Raw genomic sequence first — 21,376 nt, 5'->3', positions numbered from 1 at the left:
GCAGGCTGAGATACCCATCCAGTGCCCTGGCCCAGCAGAGAGTCAGGGCAGCCTCATTGCTGCTCCCCCAGTCCTGCTGAGACCTCCTTGCACTGTGTGGGTAACATTCACTCCCCGATGATGGAGGGATTCAGCCTGCACCGGGCACAGGGAGGAGTTTGTCAGGGGCGTGCAGTTTGTTGTTACCCCAAAAAGACTTCAGGCAGTGGTCGTGATGTGACAGGGTGTGTGATTTTCTGTAAAGGCACCAAGGGAGGGCAGGAGCCTGGGAGCTGGAGAACTGAGTCAACACAGAGTCCACCCAGCTTGGACTGAACACAAATAGCTGTGGCCAGTGGTCAGAGGAATGTTTCCAGGTATGGAGGTGTTGGCTGGTGCCCTTCTGAAGAAGCCCTGTGACATCCACAAGCTTGGGAAAGCTGGACTGGTTTGGGGTTGGAGTTTTCCCCGTGCAGGGGAAAATGGGTTCAGCATGTCCATCAGTGGAACCTGGACATGCTCCACAGCTCAGGAAGTTTTTCTTCACAATTGTATTCCCCTCTCCCAGAAAGATGCCCTCCCTTTTAAAGTGCTGTAAGGTTGAGGATCACTCCCTTCTACTGTTTGGTGTTTGGCCACACAAAGGACTCGTGTGTAGGGCATGTGTGAGGGAGTTTTTACATTAATGAGGTGAAGTTTGCATAGTGAATTGGGTAGATGATGATTTGTATCATCTCTTGTTGGTACCTGCCTCGGCTTAGCTGGTAGTGTTATGCCAGAGATGGCATAATGGGTGTAGAGACAGTGCCTTGGATGCTGAATCCAGTCTGGTGTCCACACTTCTGAAAAACTTGGAAGGTATCAAGGAAGGAGTTGTGGGGATGCCAATCTGAAAGGTGTAATTCAGAAGGTGAGATGGGAGGAGATGGGTGCAGGAGGTGCAGAGTTAGCTGCTTGCAGCCTACAGGCACCAATTGGAAGAGAGAACTTCAAAAGCCAGTGCTGAGCTGTTTTCATCTTCACCTGCCTCTGCTTGTGTGGTTCGACAACGAGAGCTGAGGTCAGACAGATTTGGAACAGGTTTTTACCAGCAAGGTGGGTCTCTGCAGAGTGCTTGTGCTGGGAGGAGGTGGGTTGTTGTTTCACCACATCACCAGCTCTGCTGGGCTGTCCCTTTCAGCAGGCTCAGGCTCTTTCTAGCTGTTGGAGCAGAGAGAATTTGGTTCCTGGCCTGGAACAGAGGTGCCAAGAGGCTGAAGCCCTCTGTCTGTGCTGGAGCCTTGCACAGCACAGCCTCTGGGGGCGGCAGGTCCTCATCACACCCTTATTTCTCAGAGACACGAGATCCTTTCCTTTCACTGCTGTAGAGTATTTAAAGCTCTATCTCTATTGAGATAATCCTTGCTAAGATCGTGTTCAACACAGGGTACCTGCCTTGGCTAAGCCCATGCTGGCCTTGCCCATGGAGAAATCTCTCTTCCTGCCAGCAGTGCCAAGGTTGGAAAAGGCTGCTGTGCCCGGGCATGTCCTATTCCACTGCCCTTTTATCCACGTGTGTGGGCAGGTGGGTACTTTGGAACAAGGTTTGTGTGGGCACTGCTGTGTTTGCTCAGCCTCTGACCTGCTTTCAAGGCTGGTGTTGGTGTCCAGGGTTTCAGTGTCCAAGTTAGTTCCAGGGTGGCTTGGAGAATGAGTTGGTTAATTATTAGTTGCTGTGTGTGGAGACCAAACGTGTCTGGCACTGGCCCTTCTGAAGCACAAGGTAGATGAACCTGCTGTGCTTCATCCCGTGGAGGGAGCAGCCTGGGTGAGGAGCATGTGCAGGGTGACAAATGAAGCTGGGTAACCGACACTTGGCTGGCAGGTGGAGTTCCATGTTGATAAATGGGAAGTAATGCACCTTGTAGTGGAGATGTTATCCAGCTGGAAGCAATCTCTGCTAAACCAGATCATCCTCAGGTGCTGTCCCTGCCTGGGGGTGTGATGGGAGTTGTACTGACCAAGTGCAGGAAAGGGCCACGTGCTGCCTTTTGGAAGCAAATGACCAACACTTGGGATGGCTGCAGCTGACATCAGCGAGTTGTGTCAGTGGTTTTTCATCAGCCAGGTACTTGGCCTGTGGCTGTCTGGGTGATTGAGAAACTGCTCTCGAGGTGCCTCTCTGACATCTCTGTGGGTGTCATCCATGCCCACCTGCACACAGCTCTGCTGGGAGCTGCTGGTAGAGCAGGAGAGCAAGCAAAGGGTGACAGTGGGGGGACAGGGGTGTCTGTGCTGGGGACTGATCTGTAAACCACACAGCAGAGGTGGGTGCAGGACACGGGCTTCAGGTGACATGGGAGCTGATGGAATAGTTGTCCATGGGCCTGCAGATGTGTGCATCAGGGCTAGCTGTGGGTCACACAGATCACAGAATCATAGAAGGGTTTGGGTTGAAAGGACCTTAAAGATCATCTCATTCCATACCCTTACCATAGGCAGGGACCCCTCCCCCAGCCCAGGGGGCTCCAAGCCCCATCCAACCTTCAACACTGCCAGGGATGGGGCAGCCACAGCTTCCTAGGGCAACCTGGGCAACGAGGGGCTCAGCACCCTCACCCCAAACAATTTCTCCCTCCCATCTCCTCTCCATCTCCCCTCTTGCAGCTGGAAACCTTTCCCCCTTGTCACCTTGTGGTGTGCACAGGTTGTGTACATCCCCTTGCCTGGTAGGAAGGGTGATTGGCCAGTCCTGGAAGCAGAGCTGGTGTAAGAAGGGCCAAAGGGCCAGTTACAGTGACAGGCTTGAAACTCTCTTTTGGTGGGACCCCAGCCTCATGTGTTAAAGTGCTCTGGATCCTCAGGTCTTCCCAGACTAACTGGTGGTCTTGATGTTTTTGTGCACCTTGTAAGGTGGGGGGTGGGAATGGTGTAAGTCAAGGTCTTGAAATGGCAGTTGTGGAGGTGCCACAGAACTGCCACATCTGGAGGAGATGCTGGAGGTCTTTGCTCAATACAGCTGGAGGCATTAGTTTTTCCACCTGCTGACAGCCAGAGGTCTCCCACAATCTGCAGGGCGTGCTAGAAGTGTGTGTGTGTGTGTGTGTGTGTAGCCTGGTTTATTAACTGAATCACCTGGGGTGTCCTTCTGAATGAGGCCCTTCTCTTCAGATAGGAGTTCATTTGTGTGGAGGTTTGTATGGGCACAGCCTGGGCTGGCGGGTGGACACGAAACTCTTCTGATCCTGGCACCTGGGACCTTGCCTCTGAGGGGCCACAGAGGGAACTGTCCTCTCCAAGGTCTGCATCATTAACTTTTCCAGGTGATTGTAAATAAACCTTGTGTCTGTCTTCAGTTCAAAGCTGCTTCCGCCATAGTCACTCTTTTTTTGGTGGTGTAGTGTGTAAGCTGGGACACACCAGGTCAGTCACTGGGGCTGGTCAGAATACTGGGCTGAAATTCAGCCTGTGCAGGTGCTGGGAGCTGAGCAACAAGCATAGGTGGCAGGTTGTACATGGGTGTTTTGGGTGAAGCGTGGTAGTGATGGGTTATAACTCAGTGTGTTGTATGAGTGAACATTGTTGTTAAGTTGGCATTGTGTTGTGTCACGGTTGTGTATTTACACTAAGGTTTGCTCAGAGGCCTTCACAGCAAGTCAAAAATCAAACTGTTGCTAACAAACCTTTTCAACTAGCAAAACCAGGATGGTTTCTGCATCCTGAGCATCCAAGAGCAGAAGAAAAAGCAGTCAGCCTGCCTCTCCAGGCCTCTCTCTGGCCTTTCCTCAGGACAGGTTGGGGAGTGCATTCAACTTGTGCTGCATTCAGAGCCAGAGCTTTTGCCAGTTTTTTGTATTTGAAGAACAAGATGTACGCAGTGATACTGTGAGGATGCTGCCTTAGTCAGGTCTGCAGGGAGGGGGTGCCAGGAAAGGGAATGGGACCATTGGACCTTTGGCTGTCACAGTGGCTGGTGGGGATCCAGCAGAGCAGAAGGTCCAGCTGGTGGTGACAGTGCCTCTCCGACCAAGTTGTGCAGTTGGGAGATCTGGGTGTGCTGGTGCCTTTTTGAAAGGGCTCGAGAACTTCTTGTTTTCCTCCTAACTTATTAGTTGTTTTAATAAAGATTTTACCTCTGCCTAAAACAAACAAACAAAAAAAAGGATGGGTGGAAGACAGACACTGTGAAGGAACAGGGCCTTCACAATGGTTATAAGTTATCTTGTGTCACTGCACCAGATTTGTGGGTTTTTTGTGAGTAGTTTCTGAAAAAGAAATAATAAATTAGTGTATGAGTGGTAAACTCCAGGAATGAACACCATATTCTTGGCTTTTTCTGACACAATGGAAGATGGGCTGTGGCCTGTGGGTGGCTGCACATGTGCACATAAAGGGCAGTGACCAGCTCCTGGCAGGGCTGAGGAGCCTGGCATCACCCTCAGAACCACCCTGGGCCTGGTGTCAGCCTCTGTGCTTCTCTGGTGTCAGCCCATGGTGTTTGGCAGGGCCCCATCACACACCTCCTGGGCAGAGAGCTGTGGCTGCTGCTGGCCCGGCCAGTTTGGGCAGAGCTGGGGCTGCTGTGATGGTGGAGTCAGGGCTGCTGGGAGGAGCTGCTGGGATGGGGCAGCAGGGAGGTCCAGAGCCATCCCTCCTCCTTGGTGTGTCCCACCATGGCCCTGGGTGACCTGAGCATGGGTGGTGTGGGTTCTTCTTGTCCCTTTTTGAAGTCATCTGAGATTTCCCTTTCTGCAAGAGTCTGTGGCAGTGGAATTTGGCAAGTTTAGGACAGGTTCTTGAAGAAGCAGTGCTCCCACAGGTTTCTGGTCTCAAAAAATCCTTTATTATTTGTGTGCTATTAACACAGGGCAAGTGCTGCTCCTTTATGTCACCCCCTGGCCCCATACATCTGCCTTTGGGTGGAGGGTGTGCTGCCTCCTCCAAGGCAAATAAAGGACTCTCATGTTTGTTGGGAGTGGCTGCTAGCTACTTCTGGTATTCAAGGTGTTCTCCAGGCTCTTGCTCCTCCTCTGGTGAGTTGGTTTTATTTGGGAAGTCTGTTGTTCAACTAGCTCCTGGAGAGTGTTTGGATGGAAATGAAGTGTTTGTGATTCCTGTGGCAGGAGAGGGGGTGTTTCCTGCTCCACTCAAAACTGTGCCTGATTGTTCCAGCCTTCTGAAGCCTGTTACACTGCTCTGCAAACTACATAACATGCAGATAATTAATCGTGTTTATTTTCAGTAGAGAGCACAGATTGCAACGTGCCTGCAGCCCTCCTGCCTGGCATGCCACACGCTGGTGTGGGAGCCCTGGTGCTCTCACCAGTTCTCACCTCCCTTCTGAGGTCTCTCATAGCATGTGCCCCCCAAAAAGGCATCTGGTGCTTCTGTCATCCCAGTGCCTCCAGAAAAGGGACACTGCAGGAGGTTTTGTGCTGCCACAGGTCAGGAGGGAGGGTCCCCACCCTGGACCCGTGCAGCCCATGGCTCAGCCTCTCCTTCCCAACCAGAGCTCTGGCTGCAGAGCCTCTGGGCACTTCGTGCAACTTGGTGTCTCTAGATGAGGTGGAAGGGAGGGAAGAGCTATAAATCTTCCTGGAGGGAACAGAGGGCAACATGATCCTTGTTGGGGTGTGGAGGGAGACCACGGTGACCTGATGATTTTTTATTTTTGTTCTGCAGATTCATTTGTGAACAGCCAGGAATGGACCCTGAGTCGCTCCGTGCCTGAGCTGAAGGTGGTGAGTACCCACAACTTGTTCCTTGCATACCACTGGTACTCTGATGCTTCTCTAAATGCCCAACAAAATCCCATGTTTTAATCTGGACAGTGGAAGTGCACAGGGACTTCAGGGTCATGGAGGGGAGAGAGGACCTGTGCTGGAGAAGGCCAGGGCTCCTTGATTGCCCATGCTTGTAGGGGAAGGGGTGATGGTCTGGGAGAGCACATGAATGTGGATGTTGAAAGGCAGTATTTGGGCATCTCACTGTTCCTGCTGGCCATAACAGAGCTGTATTCCTGACTGGGTGCTGCTGCACAGGTCAGATCTTCTGGCATGGCAGGAACAGGAGCAGATCCTGAGTGGTGGTTCAAGCATGCATCCAAGTTCAATACCTGCAGAGCAGCCATCCAAGCGTGGGAGTCACCATGTGGGAGATGTCATCTCTCTCCCTTTGAGCCTCATTGGCTTCAGCTCTGTGCTGGTGCATGCCTGGACTCTGTTGGCTGCCTCCTAGACAATACTGCACCATGGTGCCCCTGCTGTGAAGGGGTGCTGGTGGAATGGAATAGCACTTTGGGTGCTTTGTTCTGCCAAACAGAGGGATTGAAGCTCCTCTGGAAACCCCATGTAATGTTACTGGCTTGGGGAACAGGGGCTGGAAAGTTGTCCATCAGAGAAAGACCTGGGGGGTGTAGGTTGGCAGTGGCTGAACATGAGCTCAGCCTGTGCCCAGGTGGTCATGGTGACCACCAGCATCCTGTCTGGGATCAGCACTGGTGTGGCTAGCAGGAGCAGGGCAGGGATCATCCCCTGTGCTGGGCACTGCTGAGGCTGCACCTCCAATCCTGGGGTCAGTTCTGGCCCCTCAGGACCAGGAGGACATTGAGGGTCTGGAGAGTGTCCAGAGAAGGGAATGGAGGTGGGGAAGGGTCTGGAGCACAAGGAGAAGGTCTGGAGAACATGGAGGAGGGGCTGGAGAAGATGGAGAAGGGTCTGGAGAAGTTGTGAGGAGCAGCTGAGGGCCCTGGGGGTGTTGATCCTGGAGCAGAGGAGGCTGAGGGGAGACCTTCTGGCTCTCTGCAACCCCCTGAGAGGAGGTTGGAGCCAGGGGGGGTCGGGCTCTGCTCCCAAGGAACAAGGGATGGGACAAGAGGAACTTTGGGCACAACTCAAGTTGTGCCAGGGGAGGTTTAGGTTGGAGCTGGGGAAGAATTTCTGCCTGGAAAGGGTTGTCAGGGCCTGGCCCAGGCTGCCCAGGGCAGGGCTGGAGTCCCCATCATCCCTGGAGGGGTTTCAGACCCTGGGGATGTGAGGATGAGGGACATGGGTTAGCATTATACTCTGTCGAGTTGGATTAATGGTTGAACTAGATGATCTTAAAGGTCTCTTCCAACCCAAACGATTCTGTGATTCTGTAGTTGACCCTCTTAGGGTGGGTTTCCCTGGGCACAATGGTACCAGGTGTGGAAAGTGATCCTTGACAGCCATGCTGGAGTGCGCAGGACGCTGCAGGTGCTTCCAAGTGTCTTGTGTCTATTCTTGGGGACCTCAGCAATCCAGTCCATTCTCTTGCCCTCTCTGTGGCAGCCCTTAACTCTGTGAGGACTGTTGGCATGTCTCCGCTCAGCCTTTTCAGGATTAATCTTTTTTTTTTCTCTTAATCCAAGAAACAAGAAGCTTTTTTGCAAAACATACCAGCACTGTGCTGCCAGAATTTTTCTTATCTGCACTTAAGTAAAAAGTCAAACAAACTTCGAATTGCCGTTTATTAGTTTGGCTTGGAAAATCTGCGTCTGTTCAGAAATATTCTTTCAGTTATTCTGTGTATTGCCTTCTGACATTTTAACATTCTGCAGGCTGCAGACCAGTGCTGCAGGCTAAACAAACCTAAAGCTTTTAGTTCTCCCTCAATTAGCTTTATCTTTTTCCCATGTTTTCCATGACCTCCAGGGATCTCTGTTGCTCCAGGGTTTCATCTTCCTGATGCAGCTCTTCCTATGAGCCTGGAGGCCTTTCAGAGTCCTGGATCAGTCCCTGATCCTGAGCTTTTGGGTGGGTGTCTCAGGGAGCCATTCCTTGTCCTAGGAGGCACACTGGGTGCAAGGAGATGCTCCAGCTGGAGCAAGGTCTTGCCTGTGCAGCTTGGCAGAGCCACCTGGTCCTTGGTCCTGCCTGTGTGATGCTTCACTGTATGCACAATGTGCTCTAGTGAAAAATGTGTTTGAAATGGTGGTGTGGGTCACATGCCAGGTCTTCTGGCATCTTCAGGCAGAGCAAGCTGTCTGGTCTGCTGGTCCTTGTCCCCAGGGGAGACCTACACTGAGCCTATGAACCAAGTTTCATAATTCTGTGAGTGTGGAAAACCATAGACTCATTGGAGGCTTCTGTTTCATGGCATGTAAAACACTGACCAGTCACATCCCTCCTGCAGCAATGAGCCATTTCCTTCACCTCTCCTGCTGGAGGTGAGAGTTTTGCTGCTTTGTCTGTTCCTGCAGCCTGTCAGTTCTCTGTGCATGGTTTATAAAACCAGTGAGGGTAAGAGTGAGCAGAGGTGCAGTGCAGCAAGACGTGGGTCAGGATTTGGTTTATAAGCGAAGTGTGAACACAGCCTCCATCCAAGTGGTGGAGAGATGAATCTGTTGGAGTGTTCAGTCTTGGATGTTGCATGGAGTACTGGTGCCTGATGGCCTTGGGAGCAGCTCTGCTTTGCCAAGGTTTCCACAGGGACAGGAGCTGCAGCCAGGGTGGGCGTGGAGCAGAGCTCCGAGGTGCCCAAGGGTCTCTGCCCCACTAGACACCAGGCTGCTCTTGCCAGCATCAGAGCGTGGCAGCAGCAGCGTGGCACAGCCATGCCTCTGGCCAGGAGCGTGCAGGTGGGCTGGGGCAGGACCTGGAGCAGGTCCAAGGGCAGGACCCAGGGCAGGTCATGAAGCAGAACACAGGGCATCACCCATCCTGGGCCAGGGCAGGGCCCAGGGCAGGACCCTGGGTTCAGGAGCTTTCCAGTGCCTGACTGAAAGCTGGAGAACCTGCCTGGTGGTGACTCACACACTGAGCTCATCTCTTTGCCTGAAAAAGGTCGACATAAACATCTCTGTGGTGGCAGAGGCAGTTTTAGTGTTCTCAGCCACTCCTTTCCCCTCACCCCCTCTTCTCTCAGTGCTGCTGGGGTTGCATGTGGCTGTGCTGCCAACCTGCTCCTGCAACCCAGCAGCTCTGAAACAGCCCTGCCAGCAACTGCCAGGCAGGGAATGGACATGTCTGGGGTTCATTTTGCTCCACAGTCACACAGACAGTGCCAGTGGTGCAGTCAGGGTTGTAGTGCAAGGTCTGCTCTGGTCCAGAGGTGGCTTTAGGAAGGATGGGAGGCCAGGCATGTGCTGCCAGGTGCCTTTGTGCTGCTGTGCTGTGGAGCAGGTGTGGACACACAAGGCATACTGGGTTTTCCAGAAGTGCAGCAGCCCCGTTGGGACGTCTGCACAGGGATGTCTCTGGGGGCTGCTGTCTGGTAGATCTTAAGTCCCAGTGAAACAACAAGTATGAAAAATTGTGCCAATTAATCCTGGGGACAGAGAAGGAGGATGCCTGTAGTGAGACAGGACCAGGTGCCCTGAGTTATTGATGAGTGGGTGTGGGTTCACCTGTGTCTGGCCTCCCTCCTGAGCATGTGCAGGAGCAGGGGGCCAATAAGAGAGCAGCTGACACCCACGGAGGGGGCTCTCACTCTTCAGTGAGGATGGAGAAGCCCACAGCTCGAGGAGCCCCAGGAGCAGGCAAGAAGGGGTAGATCCCGAGGCCCCAGGAACAGCCCTAGGAGCAAGAATGGCTCCTCCTGCTACAGATGCCTACAAAATCTTTTGGGTGGATGGTATGCTGGGCAAGGACAGCAAAAAGTCTGTGGGACAAAGCATGAACCTTCAGTTGTGGAGAAACCCCCAGGCTCCAGGTTTCGCTGGGCAGTTCCAGACAGTGGTGTTGGTGTGTTGGACACCCCCCTAAGGATGTCTTAGTGGGAGCTCTGGAGGTCTGGTTTTGATGCAGGAGGTGTAGGGTGCCCTGCAGGAGTTGGCTGTGTATGAGAAGATCCATGGTAGTCAGACTACCCAAAACCTATCGTAGGTTAAGTGTTTTTTGGGAACCTGAATGGAAAAGAGCTGGAAAAAAACCTTCGTTGGCTCCATGTAGTGAAGAGCTGGTAGGAATCTGCCCACCTTCTTCACCAGCTGGGGTTCTGCAGTGCACAGGGCTGTGTAAGAAACAAGTTGGGAATAGCTCTTGTGGCTCCCAGCCAAGAGCATCTCTCCATGGGCCTGGGGCATTGTGAGGATATGGAAGAGCTCAGGTGAAGGGCACCTCTACAAAGCCCTGGCATTCCTCTTCCAGCTCCATCTGAGAAACACTGCAGCTGAGAAGCATGAGGTAGGATGCTCAGAGACACCCCACAAGCTGCTTTATCCTTGTGGATATATGGGGAACAGCTGCAGGTTAGAACCTGACAAGTTGGGGCTAGTTTATTTGCAAGGGTGGCAGAAGATGCCCCTTTACCCCAGACTGCTCTCCCATCAGCAGGCAAGCTCACTTGCAAGCCCTTAGGCACTGTAGGTTTATTAAATCATTGGGGTAATGCTGACATTAGGAAAAACTGGGTTGTCTGGCTGACCCATCTGGGGACACATTCACTTGTAGGGGACTCCAGACTGACAGACCCCTGGCTTAGCGTGTTTGAACCCAATGAGAAATTGGTGCCAGGTATCTTTATTTTTCAGCTTAGTTTAAAGGTGGTGCTAGGTGTCTTACCATGAGGGCAGCAAAGCCAGCTCCACCAGGAGACACAGACTCTGCCCCAGCCATGGCCCCATTGCAGCGAAGTGCAGTGGTGGGGCTGTGCACACATGTGGGGTCACCATGCACATGGACAGTCTCTGCTCTCCTCCTTCTGGCAGGTGCTGTCATGAGCTGTAATGCCCTAGAATTTGTGATGTGTGGGCTGGAAGAGGAGTTTTTCTTGCTTCAGAGCTAACTGTGGCTCAGGAGGGCTATGGGAAGAGCTGAAGTGGCTCTGATCAGGCTGTGCCTCTTTGGGGGAGGACCAGGGTCCTCATCATCCTCTGTTGGCATGTCTGCACCCCCGTACCTACCCAGCTGAGACCAGTTAATGCCCCCAGGCTCCTGACCGGGTGCTAGCTGGGCTGTTGCCATCTCCTCTGCCCTCCCATGGCCCTCTCATCAGCATGTGCCCTGAGGTGGTCTCCTTGCAAGGGTGGCTTTGTGTAGGGAAGGTGTCCTGGGCACACAGGTAACACACATGTCTGTTTCAGGGCATCGTGGGGAACCTGTCCAGTGGCAAGTCAGCCCTTGTGCACCGCTACCTGACTGGCACCTATGTGCAGGAAGAGTCTCCCGAGGGTAAGGTCTGGTTTCCAGGGCATCTGGGGGGTGGTCTGGGTCTCTCCCAGCCCCTGCTGTCTGTACCTCACGTGCCACAGGACTCTGCAGACCCCTGGTCTTGGTTAGTGGTTTCACTCTGCTTGCTGTCCCCTCACTTGTCCTGCTTTGCTCTCTTCCTTAGGTGGCCGATTCAAGAAGGAGATTGTGGTGGATGGTCAGAGTTACTTGCTGCTGATTCGAGATGAAGGGGGTCCCCCTGAACTCCAGGTAGGACACCCATACCTCCCACCACCCCTTCCCACCCCCCTCTGCCCAAGGGATCAGAGGGGAAGCCCACCCGGCTGCCTCCTGGGAGCCAGAGGTGGGAAATCAGGAGGGCTGCGAGGCCTGAGCTCCATGGCAGCTGTCGGGAGCTTGTGCCTGGGGTGTGTGCTGTGTCTGGGTGTAAGGCTGCTGTGTCTCCCTCAGTTCGCTGCCTGGGTGGATGCCGTGGTGTTTGTCTTCAGCCTGGAGGACGAGATCAGTTTCCAGACCGTCTACAACTACTACCTGCGGCTCTGCAGCTACCGGAACACGGCGGAGGTGCCGATGGTGCTGGTGGGCACCCAGGGTGAGCACAGGGCAGATGGGTTCCCTGCCCACACCCCTGGTCAGGGGCTGTGTCTGTGCTGCCAGGAGAGCCCAGGATGCCAGCCTGCCCAGCTGGGGGTCCCGGCCCCTGGGCCGTATATGGGTCAGAGTTGCTCTGGGGGCCCTGGGGGCTCTGGAGGAGTGGGGTGGTTCCTTCAGACCATTACAGCTTTCCTGCAGAGCTGCCTCATGTCATGGAGCCACTTTCCTGTGGGAAAGCCCAAACCTGCTGACCTTGCCTGCCTGCGTGGTTCTGCCTGCAGCAGCTGGGCCCCGGGGGTCAGGGTGAGGGGGGTTCTGGTCTGTTGTCCTTTTTTCTCTGGACCAAGCTGCAGAAGGGAGGGCTTGGGGGTGGCAGCTTACTTTCAGCACCCCAAGAAGAGGCCTGAGCTGTGGAGCACTGTCCCACCTGAGGTGCCACCATTACCCACAGATGTGGGGAAGAGCAGCAACAGCCCAGAACTGCCCTCTGGAGCCATCAGGGACAGAGGCGATGATGAAGCTGTCACCAAACTGCAGCTAAGGCTGCCAGTGGAGGTGGGAGTTGCAGTGCCTGAGCCCCATCTGGGTCCCCAGAGGTGCCTGGCCAAGGAGCTGCTGATGGAGAGGGCTGCAGGGAGAGAGGGCAGCCTGTGGCTGGAGTTCCTGCAGCCCAGCCTGTGAAAGGCTGGCAGTGGGTGCCCAGGGCATTGCTGCAGGCAGCTGAGCCCCCGTATTCTAAAACAAGTGTACTTCCTGCCTGTAGATGGTGAAGTACAAGCAGGAGGGAGCCTGGGGCTGCAGGGATTGTCTGTGTGACAGCAGAGAGCAAGGGCAAAAGGTCTTGGCAGGACCCAGTTCCTGAGCAGTGTGACCTGTGCTGGTGGAGAGGAAATTCTGAGGCTGGGAAGAAAGATGGTGACAGCAGAGGAGAGTCACAGGGTGTCTGCTTGAGCCCCCTGATTAAATGTAGAACAAAACCATTAAACTTTTGGTATTTAAAGACTGTGGAATTTAGTTCCCAGCAATAGGACAAGGGGCAATGGACACAGGCTGGAACACAGGAAGTTCAATTTAAACATGAGAAAAAACTTGTTTACTGTGAGGGTGCCAAGGCACTGGAACAGGCTGCCCTGGGAGGTTGTAGAGTCCCCTTCGCTGGAGACATTCAAAACCTGCCTGGATGCAGTCCTTTGTAACGTGCTCTGGGTGATCCTGATTTAGCAGAGGCGTTGAACTAAATGATGTCTAGAGGTCCCTTCCAACTCTGATTAATCTGTGATTCTATGTGAATTAATGTTAGGACTGGGTGATGTTGGTCTAGGGTGGGGCTGGGGTGGCAGGCATGGGCTGTGGAGCAGGGGAGAGTGATGTGGCAGAGGGGTCAGTGGTTATTGCTGTCCCAGCCTTGTACCAGGGGAGGTCTCAGACTTGGTACTGTCATACCACACAACCCACTGGAGAGTTCATGGGGGATGTCTGTATAACGTGAGTCCCAGTTCTGCTTCAGCTTCTCCTGGAAGGGTTTATTCCCATCCCTGGCGTGTTCCTGGCATGTCTTTAAGGCATTGGATTCCTCTTGGGAAGGCAGTTTTTCCAAGACATGAGCACTTAACAGCCATGTAGGAGACAAAATAAGCCTGTTTTTTTTCGTGTTGTCCTCCAAGGCCTCAACTGTGGGTTCATCCTGGCAGATATGGTCTTTCCCAGTTGATTAAGGGTGGTTTCTTCCTTTTGATTCCTTAATCTGTAGGGTATGGCTGTGAGAGCTAAAATGATTGAGACTGGCAAATCCATTTTACTCTGTGGCTGAGGCAGACTTGCAGCTGAGTGCACTGGCTCATCACAGCAGCCATGGCCAGTGACAGTTGTTTCTAATGCATGCAGACACCATGTGTCCTCACACAGAGGAGGCTGTGGTTGCACCCCGGGATCAGGCTGTTTACACCTGAGTACTCTGTCCTGTCTGCTGTCACTGAGTGTCTTGTTGCCTTCAGCATCTGCATTGTTTACGATGCTGCTGTGTGGTTGGTGTGTCCTGTTCGTAGCACCCCAGCTGCCTTGACTTCCCAGCCACACCTCCCCCTGATTTCTGCCTTCTGTCTGCAGAAACGTTGGTGGCTGGTCAGTTAGGAGAGTTGAATAAGGTTCATTTTAAAAAACAGTTCATTTTAAAAGTTCATTTACCTACAAATTTTCCTACAATTGTGGGACCGTAATATAAAGAATTCATAGGACAGGTAGTGTCCTTTGGTGGTGGGTATCCCGGTGTATGAAGGGAAGTCGGTCAGGAGTGCGCCCCACGACCTGCAGATAGATGGGACACAGGCGCTCACCTTCTAACCCCCTCTCTCCTTGCTTTCCAGATGCCATCAGTGCCACCAACCCCCGGGTCATTGATGATTCTCGGGCACGGAAGCTTTCCAATGATCTGAAGCGCTGCACTTACTACGAGACCTGTGCCACCTATGGACTGAATGTGGAGAGAGTCTTCCAGGATGGTAACAGCAGCTGGTGGAGGGTGTCTGGGCAAGACAGGGCAGCAGTGCTGTCCCAGAGAGGGGCCACACTACCTTGACAGCCAGCTTTTGGTTAGGACAGTCTGCTGCCTGAGGCAGCAGAGCTGAGAGGGCAGAACCTGCCAAACCAACTCAGTGGTTTGCAGAGCAAGTCTAGAGAGAGCAACAGGAGGTGGGTTTTGGGCACAGCTGGTCCTGGCTTCTGCAAAGCGTTTGGCACTGTGAGTCACCACGGTTGTTCAGCTTATTCCTTCAGCTCAGTTCTGTTGTGTCTCTTCTCAGAGAACAGTACAGTGGGGAACGGCAGCCAGTGAGTTTGACTTGAAGCAGTGTGATGTGTGGAATGAAAACTCTCACGTGAGACGCAGACTCAGCTTCTAGCTCCAGCTCTGCTTAACAGGTAGACCTTGAGCTGCTGCTTGAAGGCTAAGGAGTGAGCACATCCAAAGTGCTGTGCCTCATCTACCTGGGCTTTTTCACTGCCTGTCCATGGGCCAGGGAGGATGCAAAAGGGAGTGGGTTTGTCCTTGTGAGGAGCAGTGAGGCAGAGGCAAACCAGATGAACGCAAGGAGTGTGGTGATGGGAGACTGTTCATACCAAACTGATGCCTGTCTGGATCAGTTCTGCTGCTGGACAGGCCAAGGAGCATGGGCCACCCTGCCAGGAGCACTGATGGGCAAGTAAGTGTGGGAGCACCAAGTGGAAATCCAGATGGATTCTTGCCTCAGTGCAGGGCAACAGGAGGAATGTTGCTGGAGCATTGTCAGACTTGGATATCAGCGCTGCAAAAGGACACAGAGAAACTGAGAAGATTAAAAAAAAGCCTGCAAAAATTAATCAAAGACTGTAAAATGTATCTGATAATGAGACACTAAAAAAGATTATCCATGGGATAAAACAAAAATAAGAATGAAAGGTGCCTTGATTAAAATATGTAAGTATCTATATGGGGAGAAAATCACAGATGCTAATTCTGTGCAGGCTAGCAGAAGCCAAACCCAGACAAATTCAAATTTTAAAGAATCACAAAGTCACCACAGTTGGAACAAGTCTTATTTTTTTTAATAGCCCTCTTTTCATGAACTTTGAAAAAAATGCAGAGGGAAGGGCTGTATTCTGCATCTCTTTTACCTTCTCCAAACCCAGACCACGGTCCTTTGCGGAAGAGGTTCTGCCCATGCCCAGGTGACTGGTGCTGTTCCAGCTGGCAGTCTGCAAAGGTCACCCTGGACACCAGAGAGACCTCCCTGGCTGTGGGGTCTGTGTCTGCAGGAGCTGCCCCTGCCCAACAGATCCCCACGTCATCTTTCCTGCTGCCTCTGCATGCCACACCATGGTCCAGATGGTGCAGCCTGTGCTGGGTGTGCTGCTTGGAGCTCTGGAGAAGGCAGGGTGACCATGGGGAGCTGTAAATGGAGCAGAGGGACCAACCATCTCATAAGAGATTGGGAGTGATCTCACACTCACAGCTCTCACCTGCCTGCTCAGCTGCAGGACCACAGAGATGCTCCTGTAGGGAGAGAACAAACAGGGGAGGAGGAGCTGAAGAAGAACTGAGCCCAACACTTTGATCCCAGACCTCATCAGTGTCTCGGAACCATTCAGGGGCTTCCAGGATCCAGTTTCAAATGGAACTGACTTGATGGGACAAGGCAGTTTCAGTGTGGGAAAGCAACTCTTCCCAGTGAGCCCTGGTGGGTCCTGATGCATCTGCCCTGGGTTCTGGTGGAGTGATGGCAGTTGTTGTTCTATGAGGAGCAGTTGTGGTGTGTCACTGGGGACAGGCACCTCCTCTCTGTCCAGGTACTCCTCTAGAGCTCACCATGCTTATGCCTATGGAGTGTTTTCTCCAGCAGGGCTGTGGGATGCTCTGAAGTACTGTGGGGTGCTCAAGTGCTGATTCACATAGGAGATCTGTCATTGACGCTGGGCAAACAAATGCCAAGCAATGGATCTGGACAGAGGTTCTGTGGCCAGGGTAGGGCTTGCTGGTTTTACATCACAGAGGTGCCTACAGCCACCAAAGAAATCATGATAAGCAAATTATCTCAGGATCTGGTTTAGAGGATGACAGGAATTATTCCTGAAAAAGTCTGACTGATGTTCACGAAGTGAAGGAGCCTCTGCCCGGCAAGGAGAAACACAAAGGTCCCATCAAGATGCCTCAGTTAAGGGTTGGTGAGATTTTATCATCAGTGATGTGTTCTTGCTGGCCCCTTGTGATTAATTCCTTTGTTACCACTAAGGTAGGAGTGACAAGGCAGAGCCCTTGCTGGGCTCTTCACCCAGGACAGCACTCAGCATTTGCTGACAAGTCTTTCTGAATCTTTTCTGGCCTCCTCTCCTTTTCCCACTGTTGGGATTCTCAACCCCCCTCTTTTCCACCTTGCCTCTTCTCTAAAATTTGACCTTGTATTTTGGATATTGAGAAACATCTTGCCTCAAATCTGCCTTCCCCAGTGAAGCTCTGGGAAGCAGTCCTGAATGGGACGAAGTCCCTTGCCCTGGAGAGTGAGAAGAAGGCTTTCTCTGTGGCCACGCAGGACTTCCTTTCTCCTGCCCTGTCCCATCTAGTTTGAACTCTGATCAGTGCAACGTTTCTGGAAGCATCTGACTTCTGCTGTGGGTGCTTGGATGTTGTCATTGTGTGAAGTGGCTTTCTGTCTGTCCCAGCATCCCTGAAACCACTCCTGAGGTACCCCGTGTCCTCTTGTGGGAACATTGCTGTAGGCTGGTTCCCTGGGGAATGCTGCTGGTGGCTGTCCCCAGGCACTGCTTTTCCCTGGGTCAGTGCTCCACTGAGCTGCTTGGCCTTGGCTCTGCAAGGGTGGTTTTCGTCATACCTTGGGCAGCACCAAGAATGAGCCCTCCAGGCCTGAGTGGTGGAGTGGGTCTGACCTTTCCTGTCCTGGGTCATTCCTCAGCTCTTCCTTCTCTAACCCTCTGATGTGGGTGTTTGAATTTCCCCTGTGTCAGACCTGCCCCATTTCCATGCCTGTTCCCAGGATGACAGCAGTGTGTCAGGGCTGCCTGTGTTAAAGCTGTTTGGTACCAGAGCCTGCAAAGTCCTGGGGTCAGCAGAAGACATGCCCCATCCCTGCACTGTTGCCAGTCCCTCGTGTTGCTCTTCTCTAGGGCTCAGGGGTGCCACAGAGCTCACAGTGTGCCGGGACAGCCTTTGGAGGAGAGATGGTCTGTTCAGTGAATGGTGGATGAAACTGGCCAGAGGAGAGGATGGTGGGGAAGAGAGCAGGTTAATATGGTCTGTTTGGTGGGTCAAGGAAGGGTTCTTGCTATTTGTGGGACTGATATTTAGCTTGGGGGTCTGGATAGGCTCCCAGCTTTGTCAGAGGAGCCTGCAGACCTTTGCCTGTCCCTATATGAGACATGACAATGCAGCACAAGGTGGCAGGATTCTGCAGTTGCTGTCAGCATCTGAGTTTTCCAATGGGTTCAGTCCCACCAGATGTATAGTGCTGTGTCTTCTGTGTTCCTGGAACGAGAACAAGGCAGGTTCTTTATTGCAAGGGTGCAGGGTGTTAGGAATGATGGGCTGGACATGATATTCCCAGTGCCTTCTGTCATGTTTATCTGAAAGGCTCCTTTTCTGTGATGGGGGGGTACCTGGCCAGGGAAAATGTAGAATGGCAAAGTGTTCTGAATTCCCAACAGCCCAGCTTGCTTGCTGTCACACTCTTTGGTCAAGATGTTTATTTCCAGTAAAGGTAGGGTGTTGGGAAGGTTGGAATACAATTTTGGGCTGTTGGTGTTAGGCAGTGGGGTCACAGGTAGTGGGAGAGTTGTTCCTCATGTTAGTTTTTCAAACATCTGAAGACCATGAGCCTCGCCAAGGCCAAGGCTGTTGGAGGTGGCATTGCCCAGGCTATTCAGTTCTGTAACTGGCTCCTGTAGCTGCCATGGGGGGGTGACTGAGAGGTGACCCTGGCTGCCCAGAGATTCTTCTGGATCAGCCCAGGACTCTAGGTGGCTCCTTGGTGTCCCGATCAAGTCACTGCTTTGTATGAGACTCAAGAGAGCTGGTGGCCTTTGGGGACTCTGTTTGATCAGCATGGGAAGCCTGTCCTACTGCAGATGCTGTCACATGCAGCTGGGCTTATGACAGTGGCAGGCAACAGGGGTTGTGAAGTTGGATGCTCTGCAGAAATCCTCCCTGTACGTACAGGGTGGCACAGTTTGAGCCCCAGAAGGGTTTGGGTCTCACTGAAACCTTCCAGAAATCCACGATGGGACAAAGTTGTTTTCTGGACTCTGACCTCTGTCCCTTTCTCCCTTCTTCTAGTGGCTCAGAAGGTGGTGGCTCTACGGAAGAAGCAGCAGCTTTCCATCGGTCCCTGCAAGTCCCTGCCCAATTCACCCAGCCATTCCTCTGTCTCCGCAGCCTCCATTCCGTCTGTTCACATCAACCAGGTGGGAAACGGGAGCGGGGAAAGCCCAGGACCCCACTTGTGTTCCCACACCCCCTCATGCTCTTCACTGCACAGCACCTTTAGCCTGACTTTACACTCTCACTACAGCCCTGGAGTAATTTCTGGAAAAAGTTTTTGGAGCTTCTGCCCGTAACCCAGAACACACTGGTGCTTGCCCTGAGGTCAAGCTTCGTGTCTGAACTGTGGGGTCTGGCTTATGTTGTGCTGTGCTTCTGCTGATGCTGTGGGCAGCCTGCAGGGACACACTGGGCAGAGCAAGGGGGATCTGGGCAGAGCAGGAGGGTCTGGGTGTGGGGCTGGCTACCCTGGCCAGGTCGGCGATGCTGGGGGCACTCAGCAGCCCATGTTCCTCAGCCCCTGTAAGTGGGATGCTGATGGTCTCCTGTGCATATCCAGATGGGCCTCTTAGGAGATTTGTTTGTATAGAGGCAAGTTCAGTGGCAAATTGGAGTCGTGGCACAGAGAAGGAGGTTGTCCTCCCCTCGGCCAGAGGAAGGGCTCTGTGCTGCTCCTGGGGCACCGCACTGGCTTGGCAGGGCTGCCAAGGTCTCTGTACCAAGAGGATGGTGAAGCTGGCGACATTTGTTCCGTGAAGGTGAAGGAGCAGAGTGGAGGTAGGAGAGACAGGTCAGGAAGCAAAGTAGGTTGCACACCAAGGGGCTGCTGCAGCAGATCCACAGCCAGCCACCTTCTTGTGTTAAGAAGGTGATGTTGTGCTGCAGCTCCCAGAACCCTCACAAGGGCTGCACTGGCTCTCAGGTGAGGCCAGGAACACCCTGGGCTCTGCTGCTCCGCAGGGGCAGTCAAGCCAATAGATTCCAGCTCTGAAGCAACTGGCATAGGAAATCACAGGTTCTGTAGCAAGGACTTCAGGAAACCTATCTGATGTGGTGCTGTCAGACTGGGGAGCAGCAAGTATCGCAGCTGGGTTTGTGGACAAGGGAGATGGCAAAGCTGGAGTGGCTGCTTCAGCAGTGAGCAGTGCTTGGAATGGGTTTTGAGGAGAAGAGCAACTAAGGGCTCAGAGGGGCCTGTAAAGTGGTAAAACTGACAAGAATGAAAAGCAAGTTTAGCAAAACAAATTCCACCAGACTAACACTTTTTTCATCAGGGGATGTGTGGTACCGCAGTGTGGGGTAGGTGGTTCTTGTACAAACCCGAGTGCTGTCTGTAGCCTCTGGTTGGACCCTTACAGAGTTTTTAGATACACACATGAAGTTTCTACCTGGCTGTGTAGGCTTCTAAAGCTGTGCTATGAATGCAGGTTTTTGTAGAGACCTGTGCCAGCTGCCTGGTGCTCCAGTTCACCTGGACACCAGCAAGTTCAGGTGAAGTCTCTGTGTGCAGGAGAAAAGGCTGAGCCCTGCTGGGAGCTGGAGCTCCCCTATAAAGCTAAAAGTAGCTTTCTGACCAGAGCTTGTTTGTGTCTAGTGAGCTTGGGATGGGAGCAGAGTGAGCACAGCTGCTTGCAAAATGTCCACAGCCATGCTGTGTCCTGAGGTATGTCTGGGTAGAATAATAGAATAATTTGGGTTGGAAGGAACCTCTAAAGGTCATTTATTCCAACCCCCCAGCAGTCAGCAGGGAGACTCTCAACCAGATCAGGTTGCTCAGAGCCTCATCAAGCCTCACCTTGAACATCTCCGGGGATGAGGTCTCAACCATTTTTCTACTAATCTCATGGTAAAGAATGTTTTTGTAACATCCAGTCTAAATCTTCTCTAATTTAAAACCATTGCCCCTCATCCTGTTACTACAAGCCCTTGCAAACAGTCCATCTCCAGCCTTTTTGTAGGCCCCTTTCAGATACTGGAAGGTTACAATTAAGTCTCCCCGGAGTCTTCTTTTCTCTAGGCTGAATAAGGAGGGGTTTGGAAAGTTTAATAGGAGACATTCAAGGAGGGCAGGAAAGTCCTGGGAAAATAGAGTGTATCTGGTAATTTGAGGATTTTATTAGCAGAGAAATGGTATAGAAAGACTTGTTGGGAAGGAGAGGCAGTCTGTACAGAAAGGGTGAGTGGGTGGAAGACAGCCGAGGGCAGTTCCTGAGAGGGGAGCTTAACACTTATGTAATATTTTCTTTAATGTCTGAAGTATAAGAAAAGGGCTCCAGCCAGTGTGTGCTAATGGTACTTTCTGTCCCAAGTGGTCTGTTAATGGTGAAACTAAAAACCCCTGAGTGAGGGGTGTGGGGATGCTAGACTCCTCAGTGGTTCCAGTTGCAGTACGGGTGGAAACTGGTGTAGGAGCAGCAGAAGGTGAGAGTCAGGGGAGAGACCCTGACGCCAGAGGAGGTTTAAGTACTTCATCAGCTTAGAAAAGGCTGAAACAGAGCAACCCTGACCTATAAAATACATGGCTGTGAAAGGAAAGGACTTTTGAAGAAAAGATCATGCTAAGAACAAAAGGGGTGGATATGAGACTGGCCACGGGGAAGCAAAGTCTGGGCACTGGGAGAGCTTTCTAACTGCGTGTCATGAGCTGTGTTAGAAGTTTTTGCTCAGCAACTCCCTGCTTTCCTTTCCTTCCTGCAGAGTCCCTTTCAGGCTGGTTCGCAGACGACGTCTGTGTAGAGGTGAATGCTGGCTCCTTGGCTCTGAGACAGAACCTTTACCCTCAGTACCTTGCTGTGCTCCTGGGGCTTTGCCGGAGGGACCTAGGTAGTTCTGGTGGGGAACCAGACCTGTTGAAGGGAAGTAATGCATCATGCAGCCAACAGGAAATTGC

The 21,376-nt window shown here is 52.6% G+C and overlaps 1 protein-coding gene across 3 annotated transcripts in view; it reads left to right on the top strand.

Moving 5' to 3' along the window:
- Nucleotides 1–21,376, top strand: part of AGAP3 (ArfGAP with GTPase domain, ankyrin repeat and PH domain 3) — a 120,779-nt gene that overhangs the window by 37,039 nt on the left and 62,364 nt on the right. For all 3 annotated transcript variants that reach the window (XM_030444850.1, XM_030444851.1, XM_030444852.1), the window contains exons 2-7: nucleotides 5,641–5,699; nucleotides 11,003–11,090; nucleotides 11,254–11,339; nucleotides 11,541–11,682; nucleotides 14,048–14,182; nucleotides 18,502–18,629. In XM_030444850.1, coding sequence (XP_030300710.1) covers nucleotides 5,641–5,699; nucleotides 11,003–11,090; nucleotides 11,254–11,339; nucleotides 11,541–11,682; nucleotides 14,048–14,182; nucleotides 18,502–18,629 — 638 coding nt within the window. The remainder of the gene's footprint in view (nucleotides 1–5,640; nucleotides 5,700–11,002; nucleotides 11,091–11,253; nucleotides 11,340–11,540; nucleotides 11,683–14,047; nucleotides 14,183–18,501; nucleotides 18,630–21,376) is intronic.

This window comes from Calypte anna, chromosome 2 (assembly GCF_003957555.1).
Source record: "Calypte anna isolate BGI_N300 chromosome 2, bCalAnn1_v1.p, whole genome shotgun sequence".
Classification (NCBI taxonomy): domain Eukaryota; kingdom Metazoa; phylum Chordata; class Aves; order Apodiformes; family Trochilidae; genus Calypte; species Calypte anna.
This window is presented reverse-complemented; position numbering and strand designations above follow the sequence as displayed.